Raw genomic sequence first — 18,649 nt, forward strand, 5'->3', positions numbered from 1 at the left:
TGCTCTTTCAAGATGGGGTGGAAGTTGGGCATAGATAGATAATCTGTGAAGTCCTTTTTAATCTTAATACTGTATTATTACATACACATTTCTTCTAGTGTAGTTGACTTTCATATGTGGCTATAACTTTTAACTTGTATCAAATCAACCTTAGTCAAGAACAATCGGGAAATCTGGAGAAAATTTAAATATCTGTTTGGAGGCAGCCAGGGCTTGAATGGTCAATATCCCTGTCAGAAGAAAAATACATTGGAGTGAGCCTGAAATTTTATTTGGCTTTTGAGCCATTTGCTACTGTGTAATAATAGTAAATGTAAGAGTCTGAACAGAGAGCAGTGGCTACGGGCAGAAAAGCTGAGCAGAGTTTACGTCCTGGAGACTTACGACAGAATTTACAGCTTATCAAGAAGGGGGTCCCCGGTAAAGCTGAATTTTTTTATTGCAGTTCCCTGAAGATTGAAATTCGTCCTAGAATCAGCTTAATCCTAGACTTATTAAGACGCTCTGTTTCTTAAATTTATTCTCTGGAGGAAAATTAAATCAGCTGGAGCCTCTACAGTTTTTCACACCCTGTTCAACATTCCAGTAGCCAAGACCAACACAGTCGAAGCAAACTCATAGGTGATTTAGATATCAAAGTTATCAGACACAAAGTTTAAAATAACTTGAATCAATATGTTCAAGTTGGAAAAATTTAGCAGATAGTAGAATCTATAAAAAAATATTCGAAGCAAATTCTGTAACTGAAAGATGTAATGATTTAGCTAGAACTATGGATAGTTTAACAGTAGATTAAATTCTGTTGAAGAGAGGATTAGTGAACTGGAAGATAGGCCAGAAGAAAAGCATCCAGATCGAAGCCCTGGCCAGGTAGCTCCGTTGGTTAGAAGGTGGTTCTGATACCCCAAGGCTGTGGGTTTGATCACTGGTCAGGGAGCGTAACAGAGTCAACCAGTGAATGCATAAATAGGTGGAACATCAAATGCTGTCTGTCTGCCTGTCTCTTTCTGTCTCTGTCTCCCTCCTTCCCTTTTCTCTCTTTCAAATCAATAAATTGGAAAAAAAATTTAAATATCCAGATTGATGCATAGACAGACAAAATGATGGAGAGAAAGTGTTAGAGATGTGTGGGAATGCAGTGAAATGTTGAACATATGTATTTTGGAGACTGCAGAGAGAAGGTTAATTGAAGGCTCAAGTTTTTCTCTCCCTCTGTGTGGAAAGAAGATCTCAGTATATCTTATATTAATAATTTCTCAAATATTATTTTTTTTACCTCTATACCAAACAGCAGCATTTATTGTGAAAATGACCTGTGATTAGTGAATTTCATCTGCACTGGAAGGATTATGAAGAGACATATTAATACTCTTGTTTTACCAGCATACAGTTTGTAGGGAGACAGACCTCCAGCTTCCCTTATGATGTCTCTTCTAAATCAGGGCACCCCTGGTGAGGGGCTTTGGAGTTATGTGAGTGGGCAGTTTTATGATGTGGTTACTGTTTGAGACTTATCAATACTGGAATACACTGTATTTATGCATGTGGATTTCACCCCCACAATCTAATCTGCCCTGTGTGATGAGGGGTCTGGGAAGCAGCAACTAGATATTTTAAGGACTCCTGATGAAGATTATTTGATTCTACCATATTGATATGGTGTGTTTACATTCCTAAATTCTTCTAAAAACCTAAGTAAAATTGGTGTTAGGTTGCTACCTACAGTGTCCTGTTACTGTGAGTGTTGTTTTGAACCAAAGACATCGATGATCATACAGAGTAGGTACGAAACAATTCCAGAAGGGGAGGAGTGACTGAATGGGGCAAAATCAATATTTGAAGAGATAATGGCAGAACATTTTCCAAAACTGATTAAATACATCAAGCCACAGATTCAGAAGCTCTATGAATCCCAAGCAGAATAAAAACAAGAAAACCATTCCTAGGCACATCACTGGAAAACTCAAGTCCTGTTTGCTTGAGGTTTCGTATCCTGGAGTGAACTCCATCTGTCTCTACAGAGATGGGAGAAAATGTTACGAGATAATCTTACTGAACCAGAGGATGAAAGATGTATATTGTCTTCAGAGAAACAACAGTAAACTGACTTCTCAGCAACAAAGGATGGAAGTGAGGAAGCAGTATAATGGTATCTTTAGAGAGGTGAAAGCAATGAACTGCCAACCTATAATTTTTTCCCTAGCAAAAATATCCTTTAAAAAGGAATCCAAAACACATGTTCAGGGAATCGTAAGTTGAGAGAATTTGTCACCAGCAGAACCACAGTGAAGGGAACATCAAAGAGAATTCTTCAGGCAGAAAGATATTAAGTATACAAAATAATAGTCTCTTGAGATGTAAAATATACATAGAAATAAAATACAGTAGGAAAACATGGGAGAAGAAAAATAGAGTTAAAGTGTGCTAAAGTCCTTGCATTGTCTAAGAAATGGTAAAACCATTTATATTAGATTTTAATAAGTCAGGGATGCCTGTTGTAATTTCTAGGGTAACCACTAAAATGAAAATCTAAAGGCCCTACAGATAGGAAACAGTTTGTTTCTCATTTTGGAAAGAATTCCAAAGTCATTTCACAGTTCTCCTTTAAAGAGGACTTAAATGGCCCTGGATGGTGTGGCTCAGTGGATTGAGTGCTGGCCTGTGAACCAAAGGGTCACTGGTTCCATTCCCAGTCAGGGCACATGCCTGGGTTGTGGGCCAGGTCCCCAGTGGGGGGTGCACGAGAGGCAACCACAGATTGATGTTTCTCCCCCTCTCCTTCTCCCTCCCTTCCCCTCTCTCTAAAAATAAATAAATAAAATCTTAAAAAAAATTATATGGAACATAAAATTAAATTTAGTAAGTATATTCATTAGGGGCTGTTAATGAAGACGGAAAGGAAGATGTTTGGAGATAGGAGAAGAACGGAGTTTGAAGGAGACAAAGCACGGACAGTAGAATGAGATAAGCACAGAAGGGAAGCAGACTCGTGAGGACTGGAGCGGGGAAGACCTACAAGAAGGGATGAGGATATCTGTGGACATTTCTTCAAATCTTTCCTGTTTGACCTTAATGCTAATGCTCTCTCTAGCAGTTTTAAATAATTACTTCTATACTGGAAATACTTAGATACTTGTTCCGTCTCTATGTAAATGATTCATCTTACATGATTATATGAAAAGTAAGTTGATTCTCCTATGGAATTGTTGATTGACTTAGTTTTAAAGAAATTCTTTCAAGTTAATATCTAAAGCCAGTATAAACATAGGTTTTAAAAATAAAGTGGAATGCAACACATATAATCATTTCTCCAAGAAGTAAGATGTAGAGAAAATTTTTGCTAAAAAATCGTATCTTCAGGACGTTAGCAGTTTATGTAAAATAGCCCATTTCCCTACCTCCACCCCTGTGACACATACTGTGCTTTATTTTTGCCATCATCTATGACCATTGCATATTTGTTTACTGTTTATATTTTCTACCATAAGTCAAGTTCCATTTTTACAGTACTTGTGTTTTCAGCATTTGGAGCAATTTCTAGGACACAGTAGACACTCAGATATTTGTTAAGTGAGTAAGTGGACGAATGAACAAGTGGGTACACACACCAAAGGCAGTAAAAACAACTAGGAGAAAAAAGTCAAGGACATATGAGTTCTCACAATAAAAATTGAGCGCATGTTACATATTATATTATGGGACTGTTTCAACGCATGTTTTATTTTCTTGACGTTTGGCAACTCTTGATGAATAACTTAGTATGTCTGATCTAGAGCAAAGGGCACAGCCCTCCCCCGCTTGTGGTTTGACTGAACACAGCAGTTCTCCTTACTTGATTACTCTCATCCATTGTCCTTCTTTCCTTAGCCCGTCGCTGTTAGACTCCTTCCCTGCACAGTGCTCTAATTTCACAACTCAGGTGCTGGAGATAAAAGGGTAAATAAACATGCAAGTAAGCCAAGTAAGCATTGCCATTGTGTTACAATCGAGAGAGTCTGGCTGTGGGCAGGTAAAGTAGCCTGAGTTTTGAGCTCGGGCTTTGGAGGCAAACACCATCTTCCCAATCACTGATGTCTAATTCCTAGTTTCCTCGTCTGTGAACTGTGTGTAATAATACTGGGTTGGCCAAAAAGTCTTTAACATTTTTTCCGCATGATGGCTCTAGTAATGCTTAGTTGTCTTTAACTTCATTTGAAGCAATTTTGTTAGATTGTATCGTGACAGCTGTCGTATCAGTGTGCATTTAAAATAAAACTTATCAAAATTGGTGAATTTTTGTGCAGCCATTTTAATATTGAAGATGAAAAAATACACAACATATTTGACATTATGTTTTATTATTTGAAGAAAGGTAAAAACGCAATTGAAACACAGAAGAAGTTTTGTGCAGTGTATGGAGAAGGTGCTGTGACTGATTGAATGTGTCAAAAGTGGTTTGTGAAGTTTCTTATACTATTAACATTTTGGCCAAATGATTCTTTGCTGTGGGGCTGTCTTATTCATTGGAAGATATTGAGCAGCAACCCTGGCCTCTACTCACTAGAAGCAAATGGCAAGAGATAGCTGACATACTGAAAATATCCCAGCCAATAAAGTTATGGGTGAAAATGAAAAATGTGTCTTTTATTTTATGGAAAAAAAATAATAGACTTTTGGGCCAACCCAGTATTTACCTCAGAGTTCTGGTAGTACATATTTAATCAGTACCAGATCAAAAGGAATAAAGTCTTTTTGCTTGTGGTTCAGACCTGTTCTTTAGAGGAATTTAAATTTAAAGGACTTTCAGGAAGAGGAAATCTGGAGAAAAGCAATGAGACTGAGTTTTGTGTCACCATGGGTGGAGAAGAAAGGAGCCTTGTGTTACTTCGGCAGGAGGCTGACGATGGTAGGGGATCAGAACGTGTGGGTCAGATGACTCTCCTGACTCCTGCGTGCAAGTTCTTGATATAAATGAGTACAGGTTGCTGGCACCTGACAAGGGCCCGCTTGCTGACGCATACGGTGCTCTTGGTTTATAAAGCCTGGGTATGGGTATAATGTCCACACATTCTTCAATTTTTTTATGTGTAAATATACCACATATATAAAGTTACATGCATTCTAGGTGATTTTCTGACATAAATCCTCAATGAAATTTCACAAACTGAACATACCTGTGTAACCCTATGACACAGAAAATGACCACTATCCCACAAGTCCCCCTTGTGTCTCATTTTAGTTACTGTTTCTATCCTCCACCCCTGTGGGGAACTGTCCGTTCCACACGTGGGAAATGTGGCCCAGCCCCCACTCAGAAAAGCCAGTGGGGAGCGAGGTTGGCAGGCAGGACCCACACCCACGGACAGGTTCTCCTGTAGGGAATCACAACTGCATTGTACATAGGCTGCTATGAGACTTGGCTTTTGCTAAAACTCCCTCACCCTGAATTCAGGCAGCAAACTTCACTGTGTATCTTTAAAGTAACTTCCTAAAATTTATGCTGAACCTTCCAAGGACCAGTGTAACCAGCTTAACCACTTTTCCCTTTACATTTGCAAATATCCTTCCTCTTTTATGTAATTAGCAACACCCTCTCCTTTGTTTTCTGTAACCACCTGAACCTGTGCATAGTAGATGAGGATCATCCTCAAAGTAATGTGCCCAGAAAAGCATTAAAAGCCTGTCAAGGCAAGGGTTGGGGCACTCTCCTCTTCAGAGAGTGGCCGCACCATCCCTTTTCCTCCACAGGACTCGGTTGTCAGTGTGTATTTGTCTATTGCCGCCACAACACCGGATCCTGTGGGCTGGGATCCGGGATCCGAGTCACACCCCCACCAAAGGTAACCACTAATTGACATAGACTCTGGCCAGGAGTGTCCCTGGTATTGTGGATGTGATGAAACAAACTGACACGGACTACTGAAGTCCTGTGGAGAGAAAGGGACAGCATGGCCACTCTGAGAGAGAGAAAGACTTGACCCTTGCCTGGACAGGCTTTTATTGCTTTCTGATAGCATACATCAAAGAAGGTTCTCATTCATTATGCTCAGGTTTGCTTTAGGTGATTACTTTTTACAGGCAACAAAGGAAAGGATGTACTGATTACTTCTTCCAGATTAACAAGGAAAAAATGTTGCACATGCAAGGGTGATTGGTCTGGTTACACTCCATCCTTGGGAGAATTAGCACAGACTTTAGGAAGTTACTTTAAAGATAGGCAGTAAACATTTGCTGCTTCAACTCAGGGTGAGGGAGTTTTAGCAAAAGCAACCCTCAAAGCAGCCTAGGTGTAATGCAGGCCTGGTTTCCCACGGGAGAGCCGATTGTTGGGTTTGGCATCCTGTGTGCCGCCATGCGCCTATGGGCTTTCCAATAGGGCTGGGCTACATTTGCCATTGCCAGGCAGATCGGTTCCCTATAACTAATCACAGATTAGTTTCACTTACCTAGTTGTATGCATTTGAGTCCAGGAAATGGCAAAAGATGATACTGGAAAGAGGGACAATGTGTAGATATGTACTACATAATACTATATGCACAGTCTATAAAACTGCATGCAGCCTCCAGTGTTCTATAAATCAAAGTACCTCCTTACTTCAATTTTCCATCTAATTGCAGAACATTCTATAAGTAGAGGCTAGGGCCCATCTTCGCAACATCAGTGAGCCTCCGTTCTGTGTGGTGCCCTGATCTGACCCGGCTCCCAGAACCTCTGTCAGCACCACCCTAAAAGTTTCCGAGTCTTCCCTTTGCTTTTTATTTTAATCAGCTTGCCTTATCTGTAACTGGAGGGTATGCAGAAGACTTTTTTTTTTTGCTACTGAAAGTGGGGATGATCAAAAGCAATTAGCAGCGGAAAAGAGAAGTGCTTCTAATCCTGGAGTCTGCAGATAAGGAAACTTGGAGTTGGTTGAGGACTGCTAAATGTGCCTTCCCTCAGGGCCTAAAACTTATCCTTGCTCGTTCCTCATTTCTCTTATTTCTGCTCCCCAACTTTTCCCCCCACTCCTTAAACCTAGGGCCAACTTCAAGGTCTCATTGTAAGATTGTTAGAACTGTAACAGGTGCCTTTTAACTGGGGTAGTAAACAATTTTACTGTAACTGGAAGAGCTATGTCTCTTGCATCTCAGCGTGAAATTCTGAGTCTCATTCCCCCCAACACTAAATCAGTATAACTTTTTAACATCATAGTGTTATTTTAGATGTTACAAGTTAAATCTTTGGGAAATCATAGTAAATCATAGGAAATCAGTATAATTTAATCAGTAAGAAATTAGGCTTTAGAATCTGAGAGATTTGAATTTAAATACTGATTTTATCATTTCCTTGTCATTTTAAGCCTGTTTCCTCATCTGTAAAATTTCCTCTCAGGGTTATTATAGGGTTAAAATGAAAATGTATATAAAATATTTAGCATATGTGCATACACCTGCTAGTTGTGCTTCCTAGATTTGCGGGAAAGTCATTAACTACCCTTGAACAACCCCCACTACAAATGACCCTGGAGCTTGTCACTGAGGTTTGCGCATGGTTCTGAGAAATGTCTGGGTTACGAGTTAAATGGTGTTGCTACTCTGAAGGACGATGCCCATCTCCTTGTGCTTTCACATGGAGAATTTCCTGAGCAATTTAGTGTACATTTTTGTAGCTTAAATTTTAAGCCATACCATCCCAAATATACCCTGAAAATTTTAAGAAACTTCTTCCAGCTGTGTTCGGTAATATGGTGATAGACTTGATTTTACTTACATAAGTTAATGATTTCTTGGCAGCATAGCATTATGCATGCCACATCCCAGTGAGATGTCTTTTCAGTTGCCAGAAAAGATGCTTACAAATTTTGTGCCTAGGTGGACCTTGTTTAGGCATAGAAAATACCACGTGGAAGTACTAGTTCTGTGGAGCATATGAAATGAAACAGATTTTTTTTTTTGACTAAAGCTTTCTCTTTCCTGACATAGTTCACTTTATTATACAGGGTATGTCTGTACAGGTTATTATAAAGGTTATATCTGTAACCTTTGTAGGAAAAGGATATTGTCACAACTTTTTGTTTGAGCCTAGAAGATACACCTATTACATTTCAGGCCTAAAATAATCAGTGCTTTATTTTGAATTGTTCTTTTTTATTTTATTAGATATAATAATTTAAATTACATGATATATTAAAATTGAATGAGGAAGTATTTTATATGAGTTAATAAGGAATAATGTAGAAGAAGAAAAGTGTTCCAAATTATATTTCATAAAAATACAGGGTCCGTACTTGTGGTAAAAAGTGCTAGACTGTATCGGGAATGATACTGGAAATTTGAAAAATTATAATCTTATCTTTTTGCAAAACAGTCATGTATTTACAACTACACAATGCAGCTACATGAAATCCTGCTGCTTCAGCATCGAGAAAAATGTGTCAGAGCTGGAAAGCATCCAGAAAATGGCAACTAAAATCATCAAGAGGCTAGAGTGGCTTAAAAGACTTACACCTGTCAGTGTGGAATGGTCCCTGGGGATGTAATTAGAAAAATGTTAAGACTTGGAAGGGGAATTAGGCTTGATCTAGTCCAATCTGTTACTTAATGTGGGAATTTATCTTATGGTAATCCTGACAAATGGGCTGAGCTTCTGCTGTTTAAATATTGCATGATGCACAGGGCTGGGTTTAAATCCCAGCCCCTCCACTTCATAGCTGAAAAACCATGGGCAAGTTCTTAACCTCAGGGACCTGACTCCAACCCTCTACCATCTAGTAGTGAGAGGTGAACTGAGAATCAAGTAAATGTTAGCATTACACGTCCTGTGGAAAAGTATCCTGAAGGTACTGAGGTTACATTGGAAAGGAGATTTTCAGTATAGGCTGTAGTGGTGAAGAAGGGGGTGAGTACAGGCCTCATAGGGCAATTGACTCAGTTGAATTTCTGTTACTCCCAGTCCCACCTCTAGAACAATATAAATCAGTTTCATTCTTTCTTCTGTATGACAGCTCTTTACTTTATCAAATGTAAAATTCTAAAAGGCACAGAATGGGTAAGTGTGGATTTTTTCCATAAAAGTCCATAGATTTAGAGTACTGTTTGTAATTTGTCTATAATTTAGGAAAAACAAGATGAACCATTAATGGATGATAAGTTTGTAGAACTCTTTAATCCAAGAAATAGTATGGGCTACAAATTGTAATTTATTTTCATTAATGCATGGATGGTATTCAGCAAAATTGTAAATTTTAAGAAGTTCAAGCCTTTTGAGATTTAAAGTACTCTGAATAGTGTATTATTTAGATTTAGCAGTGAATGACAAAAAGTTTCAAAATAAGACTGGTGTAAACAAAATAATAATTTGCTGCCTCGTAACAATTCGAACAGGTAATTCAGACTGCTGCCCTGCCGGTGCCGGTGGTGTCAGAGTGTGGGCTGCTTCCTCCTTTTGTCCCCGCCTTTTTAACCCTGTCCCCGTGTCCTCATGCGCGAAGTGGTGGCTTTGGTATTCCAGGGAATTCCAGGGTCCGGGATGGAAGAAAGGATGAAGAAGCTGCTGCCAGGGACATTTCTGCCTCCGTGTCACTGGCCAAAACAAAGTCACGTGGCAACTTCTAGTTACAGGTGGATCTAGGACCCAGTCTTTACCCTGGATAGCCATGTGCTCAGGCGTAATCCGGGAGTTCTCTGTGTGGAAGGAAGAGTGGAATAGATACTAGGACACCAGCAGCGTGGCAGAACTATGTTCGCCACCTAATCCCAGTTGCTCAGTACGGGGCTTGCCATAGTAGGCATTCATTAAGTAGTTGTTCCAGGGATGAGTGTTCCTCGGCGCTCCCGTGAGAGAAGGTATCGATTAGAGTATTAACTTACGTACATGGTAAATTATGGCACACTTGGCCGTCCTTGGCACTTCGTAATGTTCATTCTCATCTGTGTTCTGCCTTCACAGATAAGGTAGTCCTAACGGCCTTCAGACAGATTTAACACCATATAAAGCTTATTTCAGCATATTGCTGATGTTCCCCTCCACTAAATAGAGACCCCGTAAACTTCTTTTTTCGTGATGTCCTTGATCAGCACGGTCCTAGTGTGTTGAAGATAGTCACGTGTTTTCGATTGAATAAATAAATGGGAATAAACCTGATGAATGGAAGCCATTTCTTTCATTTAATTCCCTAGAAAGGTTAATGGCTGTAACACACATGGAAGAAATTCTCAATTTTAAATCTGTTTGTATTACACAATTTTTAGGAACATCCATTGGGTACCAGGTAGAATGTGACTGTGAGACGACAATTCATATTTAATTATAACTAAGTATTCATTTAACAAATTATTAAGCAATAGAGGCTAATATAGCTCAGCAAAACGAGGTGGTATTCTTAATCCATTTGATTCTTGACATCAGATGCCCAATTAGCTTATCAGAGTGTTTAACTCTTTCAAGGGATAATGTAATTTCTTTTCCATTGTTTCCTGTGGAAAAATTTCTTTAGGTATAAAGGTAAATGAATCAGGTATTTCCTCAGATACCATGGACAGAGTAATACCCTTAAATTTTTAAATTTAATTAAATTATAGCTTTATTGAGGTATAATTTATAAAATACATCATGATTATTTGATGTATATAAATATTGTGAAAGGATCCTTTCTACTAGTTAATTAACATATCCATCATTTCACATATTTACATATATATGTGTGTGTGTATATATATATATATATATAGTGAGGATATTCTCTATTTTATCAAATTTTAATTATTCTGCAATAAAGTGTTATCAACTATCGTCACCATGTTTTACATTAGATCCTCAGATCTTTTTTATCCTACAGTTGAAAGTGTATGCCTTTTTACCAACCTCTCTCTCTTTTCCCCATTCCACAGCCCCTGGCAACCACTTTCTGATTTTGTTTCTATGAAAATTTGACTTTTTTTAAAGATTCCACACTTATATACATTTATATACACATTTATAACATACAGTATTTGTCTTTCTGTCTGGCTTATTTCACTTCGTATGATGCCCTCAAGGCCCATCCATGTTGTTGCAAACAGGATTTCCTTCTTTCTTATGACTCTGAATAGCCTATTGTGTGTGTATATAGCTCATCTTCTTTATTTGCTCATTTGTTGATGGACACGTAGATAGTTTCCTTGTTTTGGCTATCGTGAGAAATGCTGCAGTGAATATGGAGTGCAGATTTTTTTTCATGTCCTGTTTTCATGTCCTTTCAATAGCTATCTGGAAGTGGGATTGCTGGACCATATGCAATATCTGTTTATATTTTTTTAAGTAACCTCCATGCTGTTTTCCACAGTGGCTGTACCAATTTACATTCCTACCAATGGTGTGTGAGGGTTCCCTTTTCCCTACGTCCTTTCCAACACTTATTTCTTGTTTGTTTGGTGTTCTTTGAAGGTAGCCATTCTAACAGGTGTGAGGTGATATTTCATTGTGGTTTTGATTTGCATTTCCCTGACGATTAGTTGTACATGTTGACCATTTGTATGTTGCCTTTAAAAAAAAAATGTTTATTCAGTTTCTTTGCCCATTTTTTTATTAGAAGGTTTTTTTGTTTCTTTTGCTATTGATGTGTGTAAATTCATTATATATTTTGGATATTAGCCCCTTATCAGATATATGATTTGCAGATATTTTCTCCCATTCAGTAGGTAGGTTGTCCTTTTATTGTGTTAAATGGTTTCATTTGCTGTATGGTTTGTTAGCTTGATTTAGTCCCACTTGTTTATTTTCACTTTTGTTGCCTTTGCTTTTGTTGTCAAATTTAAAAAATAATTGCCAAGACCAGTGTGAAGGCGTTTAACCCCTCTGTTTTCTTCTACAATTTCTATGGGTTCAGGTCTTATATTTTAAGTTTTTAATCCATTTCGAGTTACTTTCTATGTAACATGTAAGATGAGAGTTTAGTTTCATTCTTTTATATGTAGCTGTCCAGTTTTTCCGCCACCATTTATTGAAGAGACTATCCTTTCCCAATTGTATGTTCTTGACTGCTGGGCTGTAAATTAAATGACTATACATACATGGGTTTATTTCTGGGTTCTCCATTCCATTGACCTAAGTGACTATTTTCATATCAATACTGTTTTGATTACTATATCTTTGCAATATTGTTTGAAATCGGGAAGTATTATGCCTCCACCTTTGTTCTTCTTTCTCAAGATTGCTTTGGCCATTCAGGATCTTGTGTGGTTCCATACAAGTTTCGCGATTGTTTTTTCCTATTTCTGTGAAAAATGACATTGGAGGGTTTTTTTAAAAGATTTTATTCATTTTATTTTTAGACAGTGAGAAAGAGAGGGAGAGAAATATCAGTGTGTTGTTGCCTCTCACACAGCCCCTACTGGGGACCTGACCTGCAACCCAGGCATGTACCCTGACTGGGAATTGAACTAGCGAAGCTGTGGTTTGCAGGCCAACACTCAATCCAGTGAGCCACACCAGCCAGGGCTGGGGTTTTGATAGGGATTGCATTAAATCTGTAGGTTGCACTGGGTAGCATGGACATTCTCACAATGTTAGTTCTTCCAGTCGATGGGCCTGGAATGTCTTTCCTTTATTTCTCATCTTTAATTTCTTTCATGGGTGTTCTATAGCTTCCTTCCTTCCTTCCTTTCTTCCTTCCTTCCTTCCTTCCTTCCTTCCTTCCTTCCTTCCTTCCTTCCTATTTGTTTATTTTATTTATTGTTCAAGTACAGTTGTCCCCATTTCTCCCTGTTTTATAGCTTTCAGTGTGTAGATCTTTCACTTCCTTGGTTAAATTTATTTCTAAGTATTTTTTTTTTATGCAGTTGTAGATGGGGTTATTTTCTTAATTTCTCTTTTTGATAGTTTTGTTAGCATATAGAAGGAAATTCAGCTGGTTTTTGTATGTTGATTTTTGTATCCTGCAACTTTATCAAATTTGTTGACAAAGTAATACTTTATAATACTTTATCTTTATATTATTTTATGAGTGAAACCACTCACATTTTGGTACACATGTCCTTAAAAAGCAAGCACTGGCCCTGGCCAGGAGGCTCAGTTGGTTGGAGCACCCCCTCCACCCTTTCCTTCCCGCAACCCCTTCCCCCCACACACCAGAAGGTTATGGGTTTCATTCCTTGTTAGGACACGTACCTAGGTTGGGATTTGATCCCTGGTTGGGGTGTGTACGGGAGGCAACCAATTGATATTTCTCTCACATCGGTGTTTCTCTCTGTGTCTCTCAAATCAATAAAAACATGTCCTTGGATGACGGTAAAAAACAAACACACACCCATCTATTTGGCTGTTAGAGTCCTCGGTCTTACTTCTTTGATCTGGAAAGATGCCATACAGAGCCTGGCACAAATAACGAACCCTTTTTATTACAAAATCTTTGTTAAAAATCATAAGCATGTCATTCTCTAACATAATATCACACTCAAGCACAGCATATGACATTTCAGGCGAACTGTTCAAATTAAAACTATAAATTCTTACACCCATAATATCACCTTGCCAACCACACTACCGCACTCAAGCAGGTGTTACTTCTGCTGGACTCTGCATGTTCTCAGTATACAGTAATTTTAATTATTTAATGGGAATGGAAGAATTAAACTTTTTGTCCTGTCGTATAGATGAGGAAATTGCAGCACTGGTTACTTTTATTGATGCTGTTGGGAATTTCAGGAGAGAGACGTACTCGTTAGGCTACCCAGGCAAATGTACGAGTGTCATAAAATTCCCAAAGGTTAGGAATAAACAACCCAGACATCAACAATCACTTAGATTATCTTATTTGAGTAGAAAGTCCCTGAAATCAATAGTGTTTCTCTGGCATCCTTGAAATGTATTTTGTAATATTAGTAAGTGAGGTTGCTTGAACTTGACTTTTTCCATTTTGTTTGTTTTATATGCAGGGAAAGTACCTTTCAGTCTTTAATGATTTTGAGATGATAATTTGTTACTTGAAAAGTTACACACGTCAAAATAATCTCCAGTGTGACAAGAAACTCAGCTCGTCCTAGGATAGCCAGTCTCGTACTTGGATTGCTCCGAGTGGGGGCATCGTTATGCTGTGGTTAAGCATCCACACGTGAAGTGACCTCAGACCGTTCAGGATCACCTGTTGTGCTACCATTTCCTGTGTCAGCTTGGATGGGTTTTTATTTAACTTCTCTGTGTCTAGGGGTTCTCATCTGCACAATGGAGGTTTATGGTATAGAGTTAATGGGGTTGAGAGAGCAGGGCATTTAGCACTTAGAATAATGCTTAGTACATAATAAAGACTTAATAAATGTCATTGTCATTTACATATTTGTAATGATGATTTGAAACTTAACTCCAAGAAATATTTGGGGGAGAATGTCACCTGACTCCTTGGTTTCTAGCATATAGGCTGTGTGTGACCAAGTGAAATAGAGGACATAGGTTTGGTGGAGGAAGAGGAGGATAATGCCGAGTTTTGTTGTGAACATGGCAAAGTTGAGGCACTTGTGGGATGCTAATCTTGAAATATATGAACTTAAAGAGGGGGCATAGTCATTGCCATATGGGTGGTAATTAATACTACGGGAGGAGAGTGAGATAACTTTTAAGGATCTACCTTGGACTAGGTTAGAAACCTGGGGACACTAATCTTTAAAGAGTAGGCACAGGCCATGCAAGAGACCATCTGAGAGTTAGCAGGTGAATAAGGAGAGAGCAGTGTTGTCCAGTGTCACAGAAATTACAGCTGACCCTTGAACAACGTGGGGGGGCTAGGGTGCTGACCCCCGCTCAGCTGAAAATCCACATAGAACTTTGGACTCCCCCCAGACTCACCTACTGCTGACTGGAAGCCTTGCCAATAGCAGAAACAGTTCTTTAATACATTTAATACATTTTGTATTTCATATGCATGGTATACTCTATTTCTTATAGTAAAGTGAGCTACAAAATGTTAAGAAAATCCTAAGAGAAAGGTTTTTTATTTACATTTATTTACAATATTTATTGAAAAAAACCTGTGTATAAGTGGACCCACCAGTTCAAATCCATGTTGTTCAAGGGTCAACTGTACGGTAATCTGAGAACTGAAAAGAACGAATGACTTGAGAATTAATGAGGCTTTTGTGACCCTTTGGTTTTAGTAGAAAAGTGGAGGCAGGAGCCAGATAGTGAATTTAGGAATGGTGACAGGGGAGGAAGAGAAAGACAATAAATGCAGACTACTGCTTTCAGAAATGTTGATGAGACAGGTCTTGGAAACTATAGGAAGGTACAAAGTAAATGGAAGATTTGGGGGAAGGGTGGTATATTAATAGGCTGGGAAGGAACTATTAGAAAAGAAAAAGATCTGATTCAAAGGCACAGGTTGATCAGATTAGCCTTGAACAAGAGGAGGGCCAAAGCATCTCTGAGGCTGAAGGAAAACAGGATGTGGATGTGCGAAGCCTTCACAGATGGGGGAAATCACTCCTCATGACTCCATGTTTTCCCAGAGAAATGAAAGGGGGTAGGGGCAGGTGTTATGAGGAGAATGGTGAAAGCTGAGAATAGTAATTGAAGGAAATAGGAGAGAGTTCCTCAAATGAGGGATTTCTTTTTTAAAGATTTTATTTTATTTTTTTGAGAGGAGAAAGAGAGAAAGAGGGAGAGAAACTTCAGTGTACGGTTGCCTCTCACACACCCCCCTACTGGGTACCTGACCTGCAACCCAAGCATGTGCACCGACTGAGAATCGAACCAACGACCCTTTGATTCGCAGGCCGGTACTCAACCACTGAGCCACACCAGCCAGGGCAGGAGGGATTTAAAAAAAAATCTGAACAGTATTTAAGTATATCCCTAGTAGTGTGGGTATTATGAATATGTTATATGAAAAGGGAAAGACTATTTAATGCAACATATTTATTTAGCATTAGATATGCAGGGAGCACTGTGCTATGTAATTCCTGGGAGATTCAGATGAATACTTACTGTCTCATTCAAAGAAGGTATGAACTAGTAGCTCATGTTATATGATTTGTCAAAAACACAAATATTTCGCGCTGGCCAGTGGGGCTCAGTTGGTTGGGCATTGTCCTGCAAACCAAAAGGTCGCGGGTTCAATTCCCAGTCAGAGCATATGCCTGGGTTCCGGGTTTGGTCTCCAGTCAGGGTGTGTGCAAGAGGCAGGCGATCCGTGTTTCTCTCTCGCACCAGTGTTTCTCTCCCTGTCTTTCTCCTTCCCTTCCCCTCTCTCTAGAATCAACAAAAGGAAAAAATTAAAAGCATATTTATAATAGCCTAAAAATGATGATACATGAGCTTTATAAGTATACTATGAGAGTTCGAAAGGAATAGAGATTCCAACAAATCATGGGTAAAACAAATGTTGGGTTTCTTCCAATAGGGGAAGGCTTTATGGAAAAGGCCAAAAAAGGGCTATATGTGAATTTTCTGAGGAGATAGTAATGAAACTAGTTATGATTTTTTAAGTTTACAGAAGTCATATGTTCTTCTGTAATACAATGACTGGCATTAACCAGAAGAAGAGAAATAAAGAGATTAACAAAACATAGTAAATTGTGTTCTATCCAGGGTGTTCCAAATGTGATTATATGTTTATTTAGAAATACAGAATTTAGTAATCCTTTGCACAGCTACTGTGAACATCTCTGTGCTCGGTCTTGAGGAAACTAAGATACAGTTTCTGTCTTCAAGGAGTGCATACTCCAGTGGAAGAGATGGAGGGAAGAGAGAGAACTTCAGTTCTGTAAAATAAATGATATAAACCCGGTGTATATGAGTAGTGAAACTTGGCGTTACAGTGGAAGGAAGTATCAATAGATGATTGTGTTGCTGTGACAGCATTGTTTTTCTTTTTCTTTTTTTCAGTTGGCGAACATCAGTTGACAGGCCATAAAGTGGCAGTTAAAATCTTAAATAGACAGAAGATTCGCAGTTTAGATGTTGTTGGAAAAATAAAGCGGGAAATTCAAAACCTAAAACTCTTTCGTCATCCTCATATTATCAAACTGTAAGTATTTTTTACCTGATAAAACAAAAGAAAAACTGTCTTGAGATATTATTTGTGAATTTACAAATACTCCATCTTTAACCTTTTATAAAAGACTTCTTTTCACTCTTACATTGAGCACGGGTTAATTTATTTAACTTCTATCAGTTTTTTTCTTCATACTTTTGGTTTAGAATTAAAGTTACTGTTTCAAAGTTGGTGCTGTTTTCAAGTGATGAGCGCAGGCTTGGAAGTTGACACTTTTAATACTCACTTCCACGTTCTTTTAGGGCTTTGACATTCCTAGATTCACTTTGTAATTTTTTTTGATAATTTTCATTAACTTATCAGGGTATTTTTGGGAAAGGTAAAAAGTAACTGTTAAAGATTATCTACCAAAATATATTATTTGCAGAACTACAATGTTACTTTAATAACTAATAATAAAGATCTTAGGAAGGCAAATGAATATTTGGGGGATAAGACAAGTTACAAACTTAAAAGATAAGTAAATATTGGAGATTAATCAATAAGCTAATTAATTAAATTGAAAGATAATTTAAAATCAACTAGACCCATAGAAAATTCAGACATTAAATATACAACATTATTCCTTTAAATCATTAGAAGTTGTAGTTTAATATTTACTGAGAAAATATGATATGCCAAACACTGATAATTGCCTTTGTTTTTTGTCATAAAGTTTGGATGGAATTTTATAAAGTATTAATGTTACTTATTAACTCCCTGATCTTGGCTAGAAACTATATTGAAAATTTTACATGTAAAATTTCATTTCATCTTCATGATAAGCCTGTAGGTGTTATCAGGTATTATTACCTTCATTTTGTAGGTAAGGATATTGCATAAGAGGATATTGCAAAACCAGATCACTGTTAGTTAAATAGTAGAACTAGTAGAAGGAGAGCCAATACTCTATTTTTATTTTGTTTCAAATAATATCATGGCAGAGAAAGCCTGTTTATATGAGTGTACTCCTAAAAACAAAGCAGTTTTAATATCTTTAAGGCTTTGTTTCCTAGTTCATTATAACCAGCAATTATATTTAGTTTTAACACTGTTACTGAGCAATCTTTGATATCAGTGTTAATGGGGGACATCTTGGTAACCCTGTAATTACATTGTTTCTACCTCAAAGCAAGACTAGCATAGTAGCTGTGGTAGGTGAATAATGGCCCCAAGACAGAACCTGTGAATACATTACATGACAAAGGAGAATGAAGTTAGAGATTTTTCAGTGTAAGAATGTCCACACCTGTAGAGAAGTTTTATAAAAATTTGAGTCAAAGGATACTCCTAGAAGCAAGATCTCAACACATTGAGAAAAATGCTTCTGAGAATAACAGTTTGCTGTTTCTTTTTTGCATTTAAGATTAAGGAGGGTTACGAAGATTAGGTTAAGTAAGGAAGATGAGATGAAGGTAGGAGAAAGCAAGGCAGGGATTGGATTCCAGTAAAGATTATGTGTTCTCTGGAGAGTGGCCGTTCTTTAGAAGCAGAGGTTTGAAAAGGGATATTTCAAAGGAGTGTAGTCCTAAATGTACAGAAACGGGTCGGGCTTGCTTAAGGCAAAGGTAAGCCTTTTGCTACAGAAGTTATAGGCCCCGGGCATGACTACCCACCATGATCTGCCCAGTTAGGAATTCATGGTCGGATCACCTGATGAGGTTACTTTCCATAGAACCCCTTCTTTG

At 38.1% G+C, this 18,649-nt stretch overlaps 1 protein-coding gene across 1 annotated transcript in view; it reads left to right on the forward strand.

The window, feature by feature from the left end:
• The window catches only part of PRKAA2 (protein kinase AMP-activated catalytic subunit alpha 2), a 61,941-nt gene that overhangs the window by 10,228 nt on the left and 33,064 nt on the right, over positions 1-18,649 (forward strand). Inside the window, exon 2 of the mRNA XM_053920610.1 lies at positions 16,814-16,955. Coding sequence (XP_053776585.1) covers positions 16,814-16,955 — 142 coding nt within the window. The remainder of the gene's footprint in view (positions 1-16,813; positions 16,956-18,649) is intronic.

This window comes from Desmodus rotundus, chromosome 3, assembly GCF_022682495.2.
Source record: "Desmodus rotundus isolate HL8 chromosome 3, HLdesRot8A.1, whole genome shotgun sequence".
Taxonomy (NCBI): domain Eukaryota; kingdom Metazoa; phylum Chordata; class Mammalia; order Chiroptera; family Phyllostomidae; genus Desmodus; species Desmodus rotundus.